The sequence below is a fragment of the Aspergillus welwitschiae genome, assembly GCF_003344945.1.
Source record: "Aspergillus welwitschiae strain CBS 139.54b unplaced genomic scaffold BDQ94scaffold_75, whole genome shotgun sequence".
NCBI classification, from domain to species: Eukaryota; Fungi; Ascomycota; class Eurotiomycetes; order Eurotiales; family Aspergillaceae; genus Aspergillus; species Aspergillus welwitschiae.
Window position 1 is genome coordinate 43,997 of NW_020798769.1, and position 12,139 is coordinate 56,135.

General features: G+C 43.9%; 6 protein-coding genes across 6 annotated transcripts; all 6 read left to right on the top strand.

The window, feature by feature from the left end:
- Nucleotides 1-455: 455 nt before the first annotated feature.
- Nucleotides 456-1,125, top strand: BDQ94DRAFT_185635 (uncharacterized protein; the record flags this gene model as incomplete). Its single annotated transcript, XM_026774937.1, has 2 exons — nucleotides 456-715; nucleotides 845-1,125. 2 exons carry the CDS (start codon nucleotides 456-458, stop codon nucleotides 1,062-1,064), a joined length of 480 nt encoding a protein of 159 aa, XP_026620013.1. The 3' UTR covers nucleotides 1,065-1,125.
- A 1,056-nt stretch (nucleotides 1,126-2,181) lies between these two features.
- On the top strand, nucleotides 2,182-2,850 carry BDQ94DRAFT_164027 (uncharacterized protein; the record flags this gene model as incomplete). The annotated part of the gene is made up of 2 exons (XM_026769882.1): nucleotides 2,182-2,241; nucleotides 2,299-2,850. 2 exons carry the CDS (start codon nucleotides 2,182-2,184, stop codon nucleotides 2,848-2,850), a joined length of 612 nt encoding a protein of 203 aa, XP_026620014.1.
- Nucleotides 2,851-3,530: 680 nt separating this feature from the next.
- Nucleotides 3,531-3,917, top strand: BDQ94DRAFT_164028 (uncharacterized protein; the record flags this gene model as incomplete). The annotated part of the gene is made up of 1 exon (XM_026769883.1): nucleotides 3,531-3,917. One exon carries the CDS (start codon nucleotides 3,531-3,533, stop codon nucleotides 3,915-3,917), a length of 387 nt encoding a protein of 128 aa, XP_026620015.1.
- Nucleotides 3,918-6,418: 2,501 nt separating this feature from the next.
- On the top strand, nucleotides 6,419-7,653 carry BDQ94DRAFT_185641 (uncharacterized protein; the record flags this gene model as incomplete). Its single annotated transcript, XM_026774938.1, has 2 exons — nucleotides 6,419-6,806; nucleotides 6,857-7,653. The coding sequence occupies exons 1-2, from the start codon at nucleotides 6,530-6,532 to the stop codon at nucleotides 7,651-7,653; spliced, it is 1,074 nt and encodes a 357-aa protein (XP_026620016.1). The 5' UTR covers nucleotides 6,419-6,529.
- Nucleotides 7,654-8,061: 408 nt separating this feature from the next.
- BDQ94DRAFT_164030 (NADPH oxidase family protein) lies at nucleotides 8,062-9,691 on the top strand (the record flags this gene model as incomplete). The annotated part of the gene is made up of 4 exons (XM_026769884.1): nucleotides 8,062-8,500; nucleotides 8,547-9,307; nucleotides 9,367-9,526; nucleotides 9,582-9,691. The coding sequence occupies 4 exons, from the start codon at nucleotides 8,062-8,064 to the stop codon at nucleotides 9,689-9,691; spliced, it is 1,470 nt and encodes a 489-aa protein (XP_026620017.1).
- A 527-nt stretch (nucleotides 9,692-10,218) lies between these two features.
- BDQ94DRAFT_164031 (uncharacterized protein) lies at nucleotides 10,219-11,436 on the top strand (the record flags this gene model as incomplete). Its single annotated transcript, XM_026769885.1, has 4 exons — nucleotides 10,219-10,345; nucleotides 10,394-10,963; nucleotides 11,012-11,229; nucleotides 11,299-11,436. 4 exons carry the CDS (start codon nucleotides 10,219-10,221, stop codon nucleotides 11,434-11,436), a joined length of 1,053 nt encoding a protein of 350 aa, XP_026620018.1.
- Nucleotides 11,437-12,139: the final 703 nt, after the last annotated feature.

The window sequence follows — 12,139 nt, forward strand, 5'->3', positions numbered from 1 at the left end:
CTGTGTGAGCACCCCTCAGTCTCTGAGTCCGATGGTCCAGGGTGGAGTGCAGAAACGGAGTGGCTGACCCATTTTACCCTGGACTTGATGATAAAATCAACCGCTGGATGACTGACTCAGCCTAGCTTAAAACCCAAGTGGAGAGATTGTCGCGCCCATAACCCGCGTAATGACACGAATTCAGCTAATGCGTATTCAAAGTGGGGCTCCGAATTGAGGACCATGATAACACTCCGGGGGTTCGCTTGCCTATACTTGCCTACGCTAGATACCTAATAGCAGCCTAATGAACAACCCCATGTCAGCCAGTAAGAAAAACGAGAGACCCGGCATATTTATTAGGATCTGCAATCTATGGTGACAAAGCTAGTAGCTCAGATTCTACATTGACAGGGCTATATATTGCTTAGGAACGGCCGAGTTCTCTGTAAGATGAACACTACACGATCTACAATATGAATGTTTCCAATTTTCAATCCCAAGATATTCTTCTTATGTCTCAGGACACCATACCAGATATATGGACCGGCGGGTCTGATACTATTACTATAGACGACCTTCTGGCAGAACAAAGACTGGATATGCATGGTGATGCAGTAGCTCTTCCGCCAGGACTACCTCTATCGCGGGAGCCCTCACTGCCTGTACATGACCCCCTGGATCAACTTCTGGCCATTGATGAACGAATAAACGGATCAGTTAATGAAGGATTGGAGTGAGTGCTATTACAGCTAGACCAAGAGATGCTTGCTGACAAGATGATAGCAATTTTCAGTGCGTACAACACGCTGGGTAGGGGGTTTTAATCACGTCATTACAACCTTACTTACTGACTGAAACATAGGGAAACTATGTGCCAGGGTACATGCGTTGCTGATACGAGCCAAAGATTGGACTTTCTGTCTCAGCAGATAAATATCCTGGCGGCCACGGTGACCAAACTCTCTGGAGAGTTGGGTGATCTCCTTGAAATGGAGCGCCAGACACGGGAGAGGATGAAAAATGCTATCAATCAGTTAGGACACTCGATTCATGGAAGCTTCTCAGGGGACGGCCGCCTGTAGCCACTTATGTGACATATCCCTCGGGTGATCTCTGATATGCCTACAGTATATAATATCGTTCAATATTTAGAGTGAAATCCGCTGTTTTTAATTATCACCTGCTATATAATATTACCTGTGTAAAAGTTCAAGCTTGCCTCTTCCAGTCTGCTATTAGACTCGTTCCTCTTTAATAAAACATCCTCCAGTACTGACCATGGACAGTAAAAAGATTGACGTAAAGGATTAGATGATGATACGCACGCTGCTAGAGAATACAGGAAAAAGGAAAGAAAGAATTCGAAGTAAAAAGTAAATAATAATCGAAAGAAGGCTTTGGAACAGAACGCCTCCATGACAGGGAGGTCCTCCCCTACTGGTGCATCATACAAAAACTACGGCAAATAGAGTTCAACCGGCCCGTCCCGACAACCAGGTACCGGGATAAATTAGTGCGGTGAGCGTGGAACTCTATTGTAATACAATTCCCGAGCAATTATCCCAGATCGGTTAGCGTATTTTCTAGCTAGCCCCACCGGCATTCACTGGAACGGGTGGCCACAATCCATGGTCTGGTCAAGAAAATGACTCATAGAATTACTATTTATCCTTAGGATCAACGCATCCCTAGATAAGATTATAGGTAGGGCAGACTGTTACTCAGTGGTTAGTGCGCAATAGTGCCACCGAAATGGGCTAGAAGTTTGAGATTCTCCACCTGTATCAAAGGATGGCTAGGGGGAGCAATTACCCCAACAGGTTTTACCAGCCAATTGGAAAATTGAACTATATTGCATGCGTGGAAAAGCCGCGCGAGTATTCCCACCTTGTGCAGCCACGTAGGCAGATGTCTCACCAACTAAACTCCGCATCGTGCAGATTATTGGCTAGGCCGGACTTGTGTTATTTCAGTCATGTTCACCTACCCTCACTCACAGTCTCACGCCACTTAAGGCGTGGCACGCCGTTTTCTATAACCTTTGTCACTGCATAATTGCCCGTTGGTCCAGAACAGACTTCTACAAGAGGCTCCATCAATACAAGAAGACTTATATGATTCATGAGTGAAAGTTGCGACAAAAAAACTACAGAGAGAATAAGAAGCCAGAAGCCATAGCTCCGTACATTGCGTTTGACTATGTGTTTAACTCCCGACAAGAGTAAAACACCTGACTATTCGGTCCAATGGAAGCACATGGTAAGTCATTCTTCGGTTAATGTTTAATGCAAAAGACCGTGAATAACTGTTGAAAAGGATATCAGCATGCTTTTCAACTTCATAAGGCAGGATGAAGCGGTGTTAAGGTACCAGGATCAGCTGGAATCGGAAATACGTCGGAATAGAGCAACCTACCGGCAGCTTATCGACCATTGTTCCGATTTAGAAGGCAGACTCTGCGAAGTTGAGCATATGCGAACACGATCAGAGTTGAAACTGAGTCATGTCACAGAGGACAACAAGACTCTCCACCGTACCCTCGAGTTGGAACGTACAAAAATACGGGAAATGGCTTCACGTCTCGCATCCCTTTCGTCGGTCAATCATGCCTTGCTGAGCGGAGAAAGCAAGGATCTGGGCTCTGATACCAAATCTGTTGACACACAACAACTCCTGTTGGAGAATGAGCAACAGCGTATTATGATATCTAACTTGCATTCAATCCTGGAATCAAAGAATGATATCATAAAGAGCTTGCGCCAGGCATTATCTGAAGAAGTTAATACCGGCATTAAGGGTACCATTGAACAACTTGAGGACTGTTCAGAGTCAAACATGTCTTACTGGGGACAGATAGAAGAAGTTTGAACATATCTCACCACTTTATTCCATAACCAAGTTTACCGATATATTCTGAAACCTAGGATTATGTAGTCCCCTGTAAATCTTAAGTCATGAGAGCTCCTGCTACAAACGCCTATACAGTAGTATTATAGTAGATAGAGCCCTTAAATCTGTTAATATAGATATATACCGAGTGAAGTCCCTTTAACATACACACAAACCTATGGAGATGATGTGACTAACCTTAACTGCAAGAGTGGAAGCTGCTGATAGAAACATAAACTCTTACTACATGTTATTGCGCATTACGGCCACCTAGTTAGACAGAAGGGAGATGAAATTCCTTTCGAAGTATAGGTGGAAGCGCGTACAATACTAAATTACCTGACCTTTGGGCGGTTTTTCCGATCCTGCATAAGTTTGATTTGAAGGTTCTCAACAATTCTAACTCTTCCACGCTGTATATGTGGTAGAGAAAAAGGAGTGCAAATGCCAAGCAAGGCTACAATAAAGGTTAAGCAGACTGCTAGATTAACGTAAGTCTATTATTAGTCAATCCCATGACGGAGCGTGTTGTAAATATTGCGGCCTGCTGTAGCATCCACGGAGTATTCACCAACTTTATATAGGATACCTCCCGCCCTTTAGACTTCTCTTCCAACTATAGCCTCTATCCAGTTTTTCATGAGCAACATCCCCTCATAATGAACGCAAGTGATTCTCGACCGCTATATTCAATTTCAGAGGAAATAACGCCAATTGATGATTACATTCGCCGTCATGGAGGCACTTCGTCCAACATTGAAAGGCTGCCTTCCCGTCTCCAGCTGTCTAAACGGTCGTCTACAAATTTCCAACAACAATTAAACAATCTCACCTATGAGGTGAGCTACCTCAAGGCCGAGCTGCAATGGCATAAGGAATCCAGACAAGCCCTATTGGAGTTCAAACAGCAGATAACTGGGGTATTTCACAAGATGGAGGATATCTTGGTTAAAACAACTGAGAGACTGGCAGAGGCAGAGCAACACTACCTGGATCTCTTGGGGCTTGATGCAGAAGGAAACATTAGTACTTCGAACATGATTTGAAATTGCTACAAAATAAACAAGCTCACCAATTGTATGATCTTGTCCAATTTGCTTCAACGATATCTGATATATTTGATACTTTTCTGACCCTGAGGGCTATGGGATAGGCGCTGAAGATGCTGGGTAGACGGACCCATACACGCCCCGTACGGAGTCAACCAGGGATGGATACGCACATCAAAAGGAACAAACATGTAGGAAGCGGGAACATGGAAGAAGGACGAGATAGAGGATGATGGCTCGCAGGCAATTGGTCAGCCAGTTGTGACACTCGTTTGATTGTATAGAACTCTGATTCTGATGTTTTAGTTGTGTGTTTGGCTGTGGCGATGATCTTCCTACGCCGCAGAAAGCGTTGTTTCATGTGCTTGCTGCGGGTTGGGGGGATCTGAGGCGTTCAGGGCCACATCCTTGCTTCAATCAATGAAGCACCTGCGCAATTAGCATCTTATACAGCGGGCTCGATCAGGTATAAGAATACGAATTGAATTCGATTGGACATTAAGACCTTCCATTAACCGGAGAAATTGAAGATGTTTTTAGTGTCTAGGCTTAGAATCAGCGGTACCGCATGGACCTGCATTTATACAGTATAGTAAAGGTATATTTGGTATTCACATCACCTCATAACGTGTCGTGGAAAGTATCTAACAAGGATCTGGAACATGCTAATAGGTGAAGCTTATTGAAGAAGCTCTTTCGAATGAAATTTCCACCCGCATAATCCTATGGTAGCTGTGATAGCTCTAAGTACGAGGAACGGTCCTTTGTATGTATTTAGTAAGCCAACACATTTAGGAAAGGCGTTTCTACTGGGTATCCTTAGTATGTGGATAGCTACCGCTTGATTTTCTCACCTTAGTATGCTGATCTATAGTGGGGTTGCTGCCTCACTTGCTGCAATTAGAAGAGTAACTTATTGATGGATGCATTATGCCTGGCAATTTCGAAAACAGCACCTGTGTCAGAAGGATCCAAAAAACCTCGAAACACAAGACCTATGTACTGTTTTCGTCAATTCCACTATAGTCTATATTCAAACCTTGGGAAGGGGAAGTAAAATAAAGAACAAAGACATAAATCTAAATGCATAGCAGTTGCTACCATCACTATCCAGAAAGTCTCGTAATGTGTATTGGTTTGAGTGCAAAATTATATATACATGTAAGTTTAAGCTGTGAGACCTTCAAGAATCGGTAAGTCCACCACTCCCATGCCCACAGAATATGTCTCCACTACCTGGAAATATTGGTGAAAGATCACTGAAGGTTTCTGTGATACTCGAAGGACTTGCACAGCTGCCCAATGACCTGGGAGAGTAATCAGAGCTTTCTTCCCTGAGTTGCAGCTGTGGCCGATTATAAAGAATTTTATCAACCTCAGCGACTACAAGGTCCACATCAGCCACGAATATAGACTCGCGATTGTTCAGAATGCTTCGGGCCGTCTCATCAAGAAGATGCAGATCTTGGGCTATCCTCATCCGCTCGGTAGCTATTTCATTCACGATAGAAACAAGACAATTTTCCATGATACTAGCATCATTTCTGGGATTCATCATTAGTTGAGTGTGTCAGGGGTTGTAGGAATATGATTGGATCGTACACTTTGCGTTCCAATGTCTTGCTGGGTATAAGAAGGATCCCAAAGCTTAATCTTAAGGCCACCAATAACCATCGCCGAGCTTGTCGATTCTCTCGGAGGTACCGCCGTCGGCGTTCAATTTGCTCCCGCTCATCAATGGTATTCCAATCCACATGCATGGCCTTCATAGTGTAATCAACAACGAAAGAGGACGCACGATGGCCAGGCGCATATTTTGGGCCCTGCTCCTGAGTTTTGGCTGCTTTAACAATAGAGAGGCGCTTGAGGAAATGAAGATACTGGATAATTATAGCAAGTCGAGACTCAACCTTCTGTGCGATATTCAATAGACTTATTGGAAGGTAATATCCGGTGCCTGAGGTGTCGTATCTCACGGGAATATTTGAAGTCGCAGGAAGGAAGACTCCATATTCCTGCCATACTGGGAGATAGAGGCGGAGAAAAGCAGAAGAAGACTTGTGTACCAAATCTGATCCCAGTCCCTGTATCTCCCTAACCCTGGATACATGTTGAGAGGCTGTTCTTGGAGGTCTGACAGAGAGTAACAATGGGTTCTCGGTAAGAAGCCAATCCAAAAGACCGTGTTGATCATAATCCTGCCATATTGACAAGGGATTTACTGTCTCCTTTAGATCACTGGTCGGAGTGGAAACTTGCATAGCTGCGTGTGTGAGTTGACTGAAATGCAGAAAATAATCTACTTTGGTTTTAGGAAATAGCGTTTAAGTCGCACAGTTATAAGGAGGGAGCTGTACCTGGTATGACCATGCCTATTTTGGACTAGACTATCGGGACGGTATCCACAGCTTGCCACGCCGATTTTGGGCCTGCGCACGCCGGTCCGTACTTGGCCCACCTTCAAGGATCTGACGATGACAACACAACGATCAGGGAACCGAAATAATAAACATGCTCAATAATTATCTTCACACTCTTTCTAAGTCTTAGCAATGGTCACTCGTCTTTGTTGATTCGCCATACACTGCAGTACTTTCAGGTCGCATTACATGGGCATTACAATGAAAGGCGCATCATTGTCTCTCGAACATCTTCCTACGGAGCTTCTGGAAATAATTGCTATACATGTGTTGCAGTGTAGCTCCCTCGAATCTTTGTCATGCGTTAATAGAGCATTTCGCTTCATTTGTCTGCCACATATGTTCGAAAAGTTGACGGTTCGGTTCTCACTGATTGGCATGGAGAAATTGCAACAGGTCTCTCTTTCATATATCAGTAACTATGTAAAGACGATTTGCTACAAGGCTTCAGAGATCATTGATCCATGTTAGTAAGCTGGCTCTTGTTTGCTTTTGTTCATGCTTACATTTGACCAGTGGTTCAATGTCCCCACTATTTCAGCACGTGTCTATACACCCCTCTTGAATATGTCAGGGATGAAAGGGAGTTCTGTTGGGCCTACCATGGCAGGCAAATTACATATAAGAGAATATACTCTTACTTCAAGGATCTATCAGAAGAACAACAAGCGATAATTCAAGCGGACCACGACTTCATGTCATTCTCCTCTTGCCTTCCTCGCTTCCTGCGACTCAGGTCATTAGAGATCTGCTTAACAAATAATATCGAAAAACCCTTCCGTTGGTTTACTGGTCGTATGCTAGTAGACTGGAAGAACTCTTTTTCAGACCATCTTGAAGCAGTCCTCCAAGGACTCTGTGCAGCCAGGGAGAACGGTATTACAATCCATACTCTTCAAGTCACTGGGTTCTACTCGAGATTGCCCTTGGTCGGATCGAGGGTATCGAGTCTTGCTGTGTGTGCTTTACACAGTGTTGAAGAACTTTATCTGGTCGACAGTCCTGGTTTGCTTGATTTCATAGCCGCCACACGTTTACCCTCAGTCCGAGTACTCGAGCTGGAAAACTGCTGGCTACAGGTGCCAGAGCTACAGAAGGTTCTTCTTACTCATGGGAGGACCCTTGAGATTCTGCACCTGGAGAATGTTTGGCTGCCTTCGGAGAGATTTTATGACTGGGGTGTCTCTTTGAGCTTAGGTACTACTAGTACTGTTGTCGATGGCATATCCAATATCCGGACAGGAGAAGCCATGCGGGAGCTTACTATTAACCGAAGAGGAAACAAATATGAATATCGCAGAACTTTTAGTTAGGACTAGATTCAGATTCTCCTCTATGAAGTTACAGTACTATGATACACTTTGTTACCCACCACTCCGTTTCTAGATCCGCCGTTGAACTTATCTGTAGCAACGTAGCTATCTATAACACGTTTTGATTGAAGGTACACATCATGGAGCCACTCCAGTTTCAGACTGCAGTGTCTCCACTATTGTTCTTTGGTATTTCTGACTGAGCTAAAAACATGAAATGCTGGAAACGTATTTATCTGTAGGAATATAGCAAGGTCCACCTACAGAAGATATTCTTAATGTTATTTAAGATAACCCTAGTACCGGACTGTTACAGCAGTCGGCTTTTTATCTCATACATTTAGCCTCGTGACCATGGTGCCTATAGGGGTGTATTATGCTGTAGCCCTTGCCGCGCTTTTAGCAGTGATGCTCCTCTATCTCGGCTGGCGCATATTTCTAAACTGTTATTTTGTTTATGTTCGTCCGTGGTGGTTGGTACATGTGGTATATCCAAGCTTCCAACCTCACCAATTAAATATCAAGATCATCTTGAAGCCTCGACTTATGGGCCCCATCATTTACTTTGCCGGCACGGCGATTTTCAATCTCATAGGGGTAAATACTATCTCTGAAGCCGGTATACGCGCAGCTCGTCTCTCAATTTTCACTCTGTTACTTCTTTTTTGGGCGGGCGATCATGAATTTGGAGCTCGTCTGCTTGGAATAGCATCAGGCACCTATCAGTATATTCACCGAATATCCGCAATTATGGCGGTGCTACAAGGTGCTATTCACGTGGCTATCAAGAGCCAGGAAATTCAATTTTCATATTCAGACACTGTTCAGATCTATGGCCTTATTGTAAGTCTATTCGTGTCAGACAATAGAGGAGACTAACCCGGTCCAGTCAGGATGTATGCTTCTGTCGCTGCTGCTTCTACCACTAGTAAGACGGCGGGTCTATGAAGTATTTCTTAGGACTCATCAAGGATGTGCGATCTTTACTCTTTATAGTATCTGGCGGCATGTGCACACGTCATATACAAAATACTGGGTCTATCTTCTGGCAATTACTTTTATGACTACAGCAACCTTACAAGTGTCTCGCATGCTTTTTCGAAACATATCTGGTCGGCAGAAAACGACAAGATGTATTTCTGAATTATGCGGAAATGATATAGTTCGTATAACAGTGTTACTTCCAAGGCCATGGGTAGTACGTGCAGGTGAGAGTATCAGTCTCAACATTCCAGGGCTCGGATTCCGCTATATCTTTCAATCGCATCCTTTTTCCATCGCTTGGTGGGATGAAGATACTGCTGGAAGGATTCACTCTATTTCACTTCTTATAAGAGCGCGATCGGGCTTTACTAAAAAGCTCATTAAATACTCGCCAATAGAAAGAAGAGCATGGATTGATGGCCCATTCGGTCCCTCTAACGTCAGTTCCATAGGTCCTTTAGGAGTTGAGGACTACAGTCATGTTTTCATGGTTACCACCGGAATCGGTATTGCCGCTCAACTACCATATATCAAGCAGCTACTTGCGCAAACCTATAAGGGGCAAACAAGAACCCGAAAAATATCATTGGTATGGCAATTACAGCGAGAGGGAGACTGGGAGGGGGCAAGAGATTGGCTACAATCTTTGGTAGAGCAGGATAATGGATGTGTCAGTACACTCATGATCTTTCCGATAATACACGCTTATTAATCACTAGAGGGGTGCAGATGTTGAGCGTCACTATATATGACCAGCTAGAAACACCGTCAAAGGTTGCACATACATTCGGATACCACAGACTCATAACCGTATACTGTGGCAAGGTGGATTGGAAAATCCAATTAACAGAAGAGATACATAATCAGATTGGGCAGCTTCTTGTCGCAGGTATTGTTACATTATTACAAGCAATTCTTTGGTTATATGCTGATGTTTCGCTAAGTATCTGCAAATAGAGTCGTTCGCAAGCACATACGGGAATTAGTGCACGATAACAGTGCTCAAGGAATAGAAATATTCGAGCTCGCATTTCAGCCATGGGATAGATGTTGAATGGTAATGTATCAGGGCCATTCTCTGGATTATCTGCACTTCTATTCATAAAGAAGTATAGCTCGGCTCAGAATGAATCGACTGCTGGAAACTCCCTGCAGTCTCATTAATGTTCCTGCACATATCAAGACCACTAATTTGGCTTAAATATGAAGTCAGAATTCGCTACTTATAAGAGACATGTGCTCGATTGGATAAGAAAATTTTGATCAGTAATATTGGCTGTCGTGCTTTGGGACTTTCGCCTGAGATTATGTCTATAAGGTCTCTCGTGGCTTTGAAAATTGGATTTTTAATTTACCATACTACAAAAAGAGAGTACAACAGCTTGCTACTTATATGGTTGCCTAAAGCAATACCAGAAAGTGGGACCGACTGCACTCCAGTTCCTGGGTCTAGGAGATACAAAAGTGCTTGGGGGCGCAATCATATATAGTCATCCTATGGTCCTCTCCTTTACGATAGTTAGTAATTACTATTGAAGAAATCGGATTTTGGATTTGCGCACAGTGAAGTACTTTATAATAATGGATAGGAGTGCAAAGCGATCAACCAGCCTTCCGTCCTCAAGGAAGGCCTTACATGGAGGTACGGCCCTGGAAGAGCAAGATTCTAAGAGTTTGGTAGACATTCAAATCTCTAATGAGTCCCCTGGTAAGGTTACAATCATTTTAACAGGATTACTAGTAACACTTCAAGTAGCTTCTGCACGGACAGTTTCCAATAATCTAATACCTTACTCACATGCCCATGTCCACACGACTTCAGGGCGTCGTGATATCCAAGATCGGTCACTCGCCATTCCCTTACCAGTACGACCAGATTCACAGGCTCTAAGAAGGATGTCTACCCAGTTAGACGATGCGGATATAAGTTACATCAAGGTGTGGGAGCTGGATCAGGCCGGCCGTGGCTTTATAGCTTTAAAGGATGCGGACCGGCTCCCATTAGTACTACTCAAGACTAGGTCAAGCATTACTCCAAAGCAAAGAAGATCGTTACGAAGAGCACTTCATCAGAATCTGGTTGGGCTTTATGGATTTCAATGCAGCGAAGCCAGTATAACCTTAATATACCGGCTTGAGCTTTTGGCAGTTTCATTGGCTTGTGTTACTAACAGTCCGGGAGTTCAATTTAGTGAGTCTGATGCCGCGACTGTTTGCAAGGAAGTACTACTCGGGCTTGATTATATTCACTCTGAGCTGGAAATCATTCATGGCGCTATTGACTATACAAACATCCTGTTAAACATTGATGGCGAGATAAAGATTGGTAAGTAGATGGGGTCCTTGCGTCACATCCTCTATTGACAGCTTTTAGCAAACATTGGAGATAGTATGATTCAGGGCATAGATCTAGGCTCTAGGACTCTAGATTTGCAAGGAACAGGAACGCTTATCGCTAATCTAATCGATCCTACAACAAGGATTACTGGCGAGCCTACTCTTTGTGACGATGTCGCACGCAATATTTCATCCATGACTTCGGACTTTATTAAAAAGTCCAGAGGGGATACAACTGCTAAAAGCCTCCTCAAGGTAGGATATACTTGTCAATACCTTCTAAGGCAGCTTTCATTCAGCTGATTCAAATTCCCAAAAAAAAAGCATAATTTCTTATCCATAGCAACTCCAACTGGTCCCTGGAGTTTGAAGCCACAAGTAACTAATGCGCTACCATTCTCACTGAAATTTGGTAGACACTGGGACAGCAGGAGCCAGGATATAGGAGGAGGGTATATATAGATATAGTTTTGAATATGCTTCTGGATGTGGCAAAATACACAGGATGTCCGGATACTAGTGCCACCACTTACCTTTTTAGATTGTTTCAGCAACCCTGATATGAAACTGCACCAATCTCTGTTTGCATGTCAGGCATCTCGTGCGATATGGAGACAGGCCACTGGTCTCTGAAGAGGTGGTCCAAGCAGCCGCAGAATAATGAAAGCAGCCTACGTGAAGGGCGGTAGGGCTATTTGTTAAAAGCTTGTCCTAGAACTCCTATATCTCATATTTTCTAGTCTCCACGGAAAAAGAGGGAACGGGGATCGCTAGGGCTTACCTCTAATTCTCATGGGTTACAAAGAACTCTTCAGTACTTTCCGGGTAACCCCGTAATCATGCCAGTTTGCCACTTTACATTATGCCTGGACATTGCGCGGCTGCAGTTTACTCGCATGACATCACTTTGCTGCATTGTGGTTCGATCCCGGGCAGCGCTAATCACATGTAATCTTCTCTGGCAATAACCGGACTGCCAAGGTTGAAACATGGCGAACCATGAACCTCGGAGCTGCAAGCCTTTAGAAAGAATGACACCAGCCCACAGGGGTAGGGCAAGAACTACCTCACTACCTAGAAGCATATTTTCTCTATCGTTGGCGTCGTGTCATGTAAGTGTGTACTTGCATACTCCATACCTGCGTAGGGTCGCACACGAAGCAAA